The sequence below is a fragment of the Sceloporus undulatus genome, chromosome 2, assembly GCF_019175285.1.
Source record: "Sceloporus undulatus isolate JIND9_A2432 ecotype Alabama chromosome 2, SceUnd_v1.1, whole genome shotgun sequence".
In the NCBI taxonomy this organism is placed as follows: Eukaryota; Metazoa; Chordata; class Lepidosauria; order Squamata; family Phrynosomatidae; genus Sceloporus; species Sceloporus undulatus.
This window is the reverse complement of record NC_056523.1, coordinates 1,705,175-1,713,423: the sequence shown is the minus strand read 5'-3', so window position 1 is coordinate 1,713,423 and position 8,249 is coordinate 1,705,175. Positions and strand designations below refer to the sequence as shown.

The 8,249-nt window shown below is 45.3% G+C and overlaps 1 protein-coding gene across 3 annotated transcripts in view; it reads left to right on the top strand.

The window, feature by feature from the left end:
- LOC121923010 (zinc finger protein 664-like) overlaps positions 1-8,249 on the top strand; it is a 49,008-nt gene that overhangs the window by 29,878 nt on the left and 10,881 nt on the right. For 2 of the 3 annotated variants that reach the window (XM_042453080.1, XM_042453081.1), the window contains one exon: positions 4,340-6,626. In XM_042453080.1, the coding sequence (XP_042309014.1) occupies positions 4,340-5,313 (974 nt within the window). In that variant the 3' untranslated portion in view covers positions 5,314-6,626. Of the gene's footprint in view, positions 1-4,339; positions 6,627-8,249 lie in introns of those variants that run through there. The other variant, XR_006102271.1, reaches the window with a different exon arrangement.

Genomic DNA, 8,249 nt, shown 5'->3' with positions numbered 1-8,249 from the left:
CATTTTTTTACCTAAGTGTATACCTTACATTTCTCCGTGTTGAATTTCATTTTGTTAGCTTTGGCCCAGCTTTCTCGTCTATTCCGGTATTTGAATCTTGTCCTGTCCTCTGGAGTATTAGCTATTCCTCCTAATTTGGTATCATCTGCAAATTTGATAAGTATGCCCCCAATTCTGTCATCCAGGTCATTGATGAAGATGTTGAATAGCACTGGGCCCAGGACAGAGCCCTGTGGGACCCCACTGGTCACTTCTCTCCGGATGAAAAGGAGCCATTGTTGGCACCCTTTGGGTTCGGCGGTCAACCAATTACAGATCCATTTAAGAGTTCTTTGTCTAGCCCATTTTACAAGCTTGTTTGCAAGTATGTCATGGGAAACCTTGTCAAGGCCTTACTGAAATCAAGATATACTATATCCACAGCATTCCTTCATCTACCCTGGTATTTTATCAAAGAAGAGATCAGGTTTGTCTGGCATGACTTGTTTTCTCTGAAACCCCCATGTTGACTTTTTGTGATGTGGCATTGCCTTTAGATGTTCACAGACTCTCTGTTTAATGATCTGCTCCAGAATCTTTCCTAGTACTGATGTCAGACTAACTGGACGTAATTGTTTGGATCCCCTTTTCCCCCTTTTTGAAGATGGGGACAACGTTTGCCCTCCGCCAGTCTGCTGGGATCTCTCCTGTTTTCAGGAGTTTTCAAAGATTATGCCAATGGCTCCGATATTACATTTGCCAGTTCTTTTTAATACCCTTGGATGGAGTTCATTGGTCCCGGAGACTTAAATTCATTTAGATTAATAAGGTGTTCCTTACTATCCTTTACTTATTCTGTGCTGAATTCCCCTATTCTGTCCTCTGCTCCATTATCCTCAGGTGGCACCCTTTGCCTTTTCTGAGAAGACTGAGGCAAGGAATGTCTTGAGTAACTCTGCCTTTTCTTGTCTTCTGTTAGCATTTTACCATCTTCTCCACTCAGTGGCCCTACCGTTTCTTCTTCTTCCTTTTGCTGCGGACATATCCAAAAAAGCCCTTTTAGTTGTTCTTAACCTCTCTAGCAAGTCTGAGTTCGTTCTGTGCTTTAGCTTTTCTTCTTTATCCCTACATGTAATAGCTATTTATTTGAATTCCTCTTTGGTGATTTTCCATTTTTCCAAGTCTCCTCGCATGGAAACTGCATACCATGATCCAAAAATCCAAATCGTTCTTGGCGGCACCATCTGCGTAGCTAGTCATTAACCTCTGCTATTTTCTTCCCCCTTCTTGGATCATGGCCTTCAACTGGGAGAAAAGATGAGATGACAACCTGTGCATCCATCTCTTTCGGTTCTTCCCCAAAGTCTTATAATCCCTATAATATTCTGAAGGCGGTGCCTTGCCAGTGTCATTGGTTCCCACATGGTCAGTAAGCTTGACACGTCTTGTCAGCCTCTCTGTCACATTATGGATCTTGGTTCCAGGGGGACAACAACCACCTCCCAAGACATTTTGTCAGGGCCACACACCACTGATTCAGTAGCCCTCAGCAGTAGTCCCTCCCAGCCACTACCCACCTCCTTCTAGGCTTAGCAGAGGACCTATTCTATGTGATTCCACAGAGATTTCCTGCCCTTTCATTGGGACTCCTGCTTTCTCTCTTGATCCCTGATAACGGAGAGGACTTCAAATCGATTTTGTAGCTGCAAGCTCCCAGAACAATCCCTGGTGTTCCTAGTTCTGTGTGTGACGTTCCTCCAACTCTGTATTCCTGTGTATGTGAAGTGCCCTCCACCCCAACAAAACTTCCTCCCGTGTTCTCCAACCAGGACAGTCTGTTCTGTTCTGTCCAGGAAAAACTTCTTGTTCCTTAATATGCAGAAGGGTAGGTACTTGGGCCTCCAGCTGCTGGACATTCTCTTCCAACTGGGCTACCAACTTGCACTTGGTGCAGGTGAGGTTCCCCACATCCCTAGGCAAGAGACAAACATCCCACAAGTGTTGCTGTTGAATTCAGCAGCTCCCTTACTGTCGAACCTCAGAGGTCTTAAGAAGGCACTGAAATAGGAGTGTGAACTTCCCCCTCAAAAGCTGACTATTAAACACCCAGGAAAAAGACCACTGTTGGCCTGGCCTCTTTCTCAAACTCTGGCATTGAGCTCAAGAGGGGTGTATGCTATATAGGGTTCTTGGCTGCTAGCTCCTTCCCAAGCAGTGTTGCCATCAAGCCTTGAAGATTATTCCCCAGAATGTTTTACCAAAAGCCAAAATCCCGGAATTCCCCAATATTTACTGGAATTTCAGTCAAATCATAGTAAAAATTAATTAAGTTCCCCAGATTCTTGAGAATTCCTCGGAAATTGGCAGCGCTGTTCCCGAGGCAGTCTCTGGCTCAATTGCCCAAGCAAAGACCCTTCAGAAGGCCCTTAAAGAAAAGAGTTAAAAGTAAAGGAAAAGCCCTGACAAGTAGCCTCTGCTCTAAGCCTCTATTTAGAGTGAAATTTCATAATGTTAAAAAAAAGTCAGAATGGCTGCCAAGAAACCTCTCTCCCTCCTCTCCTGGCAAGGACTGAGCCTGCAAGCCTCTGGCAGGAGTTATAACGGCTAGGCCGCTAGCCCCTCCTCAGTGACTCACAGACACCCCAACCCCTCAAAACACACACACATACAAAGTTTTGCGGGGGGAACCTCACCTAGTTTAAAATGGCTGCCAGGAAACCTCTCTCCCTCCTCTCCTTGCAGAATGAGAGTGAGGCTCAGTTCTGTTGACCCTTCTGTACCTGTGTGTGCAGGCAAGATGGTGGCATGCGGCGCGGTTTCGCCAGGCACGGGGGGGCAAGGGAGAGGCGGAACGGGCACGTGCCCGTTCCGCCTCCTCCCTGCCCTTTTTGGGCAGGTGACAGCGGGAAGCCCGAAAATGGCGCCTGGGAGGAGGAAACAGAGGCGCACGTGCGTCTGTTCTCCTCCTCCCACCCCTTTCCCTCCCGGCTTGCCTTGGCTCGCCAGGAAAGGGCTCCATGGAGCCCTTTCCCGGCGAGCCGAGCCCAGGAGGAGGCGGCTGGACGCATACATCCGCCTCCTCGCCCTCCTGCTTGCCTTGGCTCGCCGGGAAAGGCTCCGCTGAGCCCTTTCCGGCGAGCCGAGTCCCAGCCGAAGGCGGCTGGGACGTGCGCCCATTCGCCTCCTCTCCTCCTTGCTTGCCTTGGCTTGGAGGGCCAGGAGGAGGCGGCTTGCCTTGGCCTGGGGAGCACATGAGGGTAGGAGCAGGGGCCGCCGGCTTCCTACCGCCCGCGGGGCTTCGCAGGCCGAGGTGTCCTTCGGAGGACACCGCCAGCTTGGGGCCGCCCCGAGGAGTGGAGCAGGGGCCGCCGGTTTCCTCCTCCTTCCACCGCGGGGTTCGCCCGGCCAGAGGTGTCCTCGGAGACACCTCTTCTTGGGGCCAGCCCGGGGACGGGAGCAGGGGCCGCCGGCTTCCTCTTCCTTCAGCCCGCGGGGCTTCGCCAGGCCAGGGGTTCCTCAGAGACACCTCCGGCCTGAGGAAGCCCTGGGGACAGGAGCAGGGGCCGCCACTTCCTCCTCCTCCAGCCCCGGGGCTTTGCCGGCGGGGGTGCCCTTCAGAGGACACCTCCAGCCTTGGGAAGCCCCGGGGTGGGAGCCGGGCCGCTGGCTTCCTCCTCCTCCACCCGCGGGGCTTTTGCCAGGCAGGTGCCCTTCGGAGGACACCTCCAGCCTGGGGAAGCCCCAGGGACGGGAGCAAGGCCTGCATAGCCTTTGCTCCTACCCCCCCCCCCCCCCGCGGGCACTTACTGGTCCCCAGCTGTCTCGAGAGACAGCTGGAGGCCAAGGGAGGAAGGAGGAGCAGGCGTGCGCCTGCCACTCCTCCCCCAATTTCCCCTAACTTCCAGCTGTCTCTGAGAGACAGCTGGAGGCCGGGAAAGGGTGCGGGGAAAGCCCTTCCCTCGGAGGGTGGAAGCCCCGCCTCTGGCACGGGCCCCCATCCCCGGAGGGCGGAATCTCCACCCTTGGAATGGCGACCTAAAAAGGTTCGCCATCACTGGCCTAGATCCATACATTTGGCCAGCAAATTGGAAATCTTATGAAGAGTGGAGGGCCATGAAAGAAAAGCTTATCCCAGACATCAATTTGGAAGAAACTATCAAGTAGTCTATGGAAGGTTCAGTACATTTTTTCCTTACTTGTGCAAGACTTGCCTAGCCTGGTTCTTTCCTTTCTCATATGCGTGTTCTTAATCTTAGATAAACCATTTGCTGAAACATGTTTTATTGTCATTTCTTTTATTGGTGCACATGAGCTTTTGTACTCAACGCATAATGGGACCTTTTTCTTTTTCCTCAATCAGATAACGAGCAGAAGAATGTGAATTACAGGGTGCCAGCAGTGGTGCCACAGAAAACAACCAAGCCCCAAATGGGTGAGAAAAAATGTGGAAATGAAAGAGGAGCTAAAAAGCAAAAACGAAACCAGTCAAAGCACAGGAGGAAGGAATCCTCTGTTTTTCAGAGATCAGCAATAGGTGAACCCCTTTCCACCATGTCAGATCCTGAAGAAAAAAGAATAACATGTGCTATCTGTGGGAAAAGGTTCAAATATACATCATCCTTAAACGCACACATGGCAGTTCATACAGGGAAAAAACCATATGAATGCATGGAATGTGGGAAGAGGTTCAACTGGCGTGCAAATCTGCATTCACATACAAGAACCCACACAAGGAAGAAACCATATAAATGCATGGATTGTGGAAAAGGTTTCTTTCAGGATCGGTATCTACGTTCACATCAAAGAACCCACACAGGGGAGAATCCACATAAATGCATGGAGTGTGGAAAGTACTTTACTCACAGTGGAAGTCTGCATTTACACCAAAGAACCCACACAGGGGAGAAACCATATAAATGTATGGAATGTGGGAAAAGCTTCAGGCAGGGAGAACATCTACGTTTACATCAAAGAAGTCACACAGGAGAGAAGCCATATAAATGCATTGAATGTGGAAAGAGCTTCAGTCGAAATGATCATCTCTGTTCACATCACAGAACCCACACAGGAGAGAAACCATATAAATGCATGGAATGTGGAGACAGCTTCAGTCGAAAGGACCATCTACGTAGACATCAAAGAATCCATACAGGAGAGAGGCCGTATCAATGCATGGAATGTGGAAAGAGCTTCAGTGTCAAAGGAACTCTAGATTTACATCAAAGAACCCACACAGGAGAAAAACCATACAGGTGCGTGGAATGTGGAAAGAGCTTCAGTCAGAGTCCACATCTACGTTTACATCAGAAAACGCACATGAGAAAAACTTTATAAATGCACATAAATTTTCATTGCAAATGGAAATCTACATTTATATCAAAGAACCCCCACATAAAGGAGAAATCATAAAAATGCATCGGCATCTACCTTCACATCAAAGAAGTCACTCAGAGGAGAGAGAGAGGGAGACTGTATAAAAGCATGGAATATGGGAAGAACCTCTCTTCCGTCTATGACTTTACTTTGCGTAATGGAACCCACACAGAGCAAAATGGCCCCCATGATGCCCAAGGATACCATGATGTCTTTTGGAGATAAAAGAAATCATTGAAATGTTTCAACAAAGATGATGAAATAAAAATAAAGAAAGAAATAAAGGACGCTGGAGGCAATACACAGAATATTTATACAAAAAAAGACCAGGGAGTGAATGACATTTGAAATGAAGAGCCATATTTTATTGGGAGCATTTTATTGGGAATTGTTTTAACTCTATTTTAGGGTGGGAGGGAGTTTTAGGATGTTTTGCTATGCTTTTACTTGAGGGTTGTTGGGTAGCATTTTTATTGATCTCTTGTTTGTTGTTACCCACCTCAATCCAATACAGGAAGAGGCGGGATACAAACAAATATAAATCACCGGGAACAGATGATATCCCAATTGAACTGCTACAATAAACAGATGCAAACAGAGGTGCCTGTATAGGACCTTGGTGCCTTTAGAGTTTAAAGGAAGATTTGGACCTTCAATCTTTAGTTTGAATATAACAGGTAAATTATATATCAGAACACATGTACGGGGATAAATGTAATCTAATTATGTAACCACATGAATAGTATGAGCAAATGTCAGATGAGAGATTGCATTGTTTGTCCCTGTGTCCTATGCCAAGCCATATCCTTGGTTAGGCCTTCCAAGGTCATCTGGAATATGTATATTAGGGGTATGAAAGTTTCACAACCTCTTTCTTTCTTTTATTTTATTTTAAAAACATTCCAAACATAATGGCATCCACATACTTAAAATAATGGACATTCTTGAAAAACATTCAAGACATAACTGCATATCACCTATCTTGCATTCGTCCATTTTCCTTCTCCTTCCTTCCTTTCTCTCTTTCAAATCTTCCTTACTACTTTCATTCTTCTTTTACATTGCCACTTCCTGATAACATTCCAACTAGTTTGTCTAGCAATTGTAAGTCCTGCTTAGTTGTCATTAAAAAAAAATTCATACCTGTCTCTAAACACTTCCCAAAAAGATCCCTTTCGACTTTTGTTTCCTTGTGTGTGTATTTTCCAGTCTAAATCAGCTTCCGCTTTTTACCAAAATAAGTATTATAATAATAATAAAATAATATAATACACTGGTACCCCGGGATACGAATGCGCCGCGTTACGAAATTTCCGGGTTACAAAAAAAACCCATTAAAATAATTGTTCCGGGTTACGAAGGTTATTTCGGGTTACGAAATTTTTTTTGGTGCTTTTCGGCGCTTTTTCGCACCAAATCGCGGCTTTTCCCCATTAGCGCCTATGGGGCTTCGGCTTGCGAATGCTTTTTGGGTTACGAATGGCGCCGCGGAACGAATTAAATTCGTAACCCGGGGGAGCCCTGTAGTCTCTTTTTAGTTTGACAATAATTTCATGTTGTCTTTTCTCATAATTTTGCACAGCCTTTCCATTGTTCCTCATAAATTTTTGATGATTTGTTGGTTAGTAATCTGGTCCAGTATTGATAAATCCATAAGTTTCATGATCCATTCTTCTGTAGCAGGAATCCTCTGTTCTTTCCAATTGTTGGCATATAGAATTTGAGCCGCGGTCGCCATATAAAGTAGGATGTCTCCATACATCTGGTAGAATGCGCTGCTTTTTCTTTACATTTCCAGCAGGTGTTCCATAAGTTGGTGGGGGTTTTTTTTGTGTGTGCACTCTTTCTGATTACTTCTTGGTATTTCTATAACTGATGGCTTCCAGTTTGTAGAGCTTTATTGTAAAGTGTCAGTACTGCAGACAAGTTTTCAAAATCACTTTCATTATATATTTGAGTAAGTAAGTAAAATTTTATTCAGTCATTGACCAATACAAAAATTGACAGTATAACAGTGACACAGTACAGTTATTAAAAAAATTCAAATACAATTTCAGTTCAGCTGTAAACATTTCAGCTTTCGTCAACACCCCCGCCTCACCGGGTAAGTGAAGAAACGATAAGAGTAGTGGTATTTCACCGGCGGCCCGACAGGCGGGCCTCCCACTTATTCTACGCCTCTCATGTCTCTTCACAGGGCCAGACTAGAGTCAAGCTCAACAGGGTCTTCTTTCCCCGCTGATTCCGCCAAGCCCGTTCCCTTGGCTGTGGTTTCGCTAGATAGTAGGTAGGGACAGTGGGAATCTCGTTCATCCATTCATGCGCGTCACTAATTAGATGACGAGGCATTTGGCTATTTAAAGAACCTGACCGAAGCCAGTTCGATTTCGAGTTAGTGTGGGAAGACCAATCCCCACGATGGCCCGTCCATCTTATTTAAGGTCATTACCGTCAATCCAAGTGAGCAGCATGATCCCAGTCTCCACCTTGATGGTCGGGTTAGAGAACAAGGCGTATAATCATTACAAGATCCCAAGTCCATAAATATATTAAATGTAGATATATCAATAGATATATTTTAAATAACAATAAATATTAATAAATATTTTGAATAAATAAATAAATTATTGTCTAATATGACTCTTCATAAAGAGACATGAGAGGCATTAAATAAATAATTTAACAATAAATATTAAATAGTATATATTAATTCAATTAGTCCAGTCCAGTATTTATATTAGATATCAATTTTCTTTGTCCAGTCCAGTATTTTTATCCATTTTCAAATATTTTTAACATTCTGGTAGAATATTGAAGCGTTCTTCTACTAAATAACTTAGCCAGTCCATCTAGTCGGTAAGATTTAATTCCCAATTTTTTAAGAATATCATAATTTT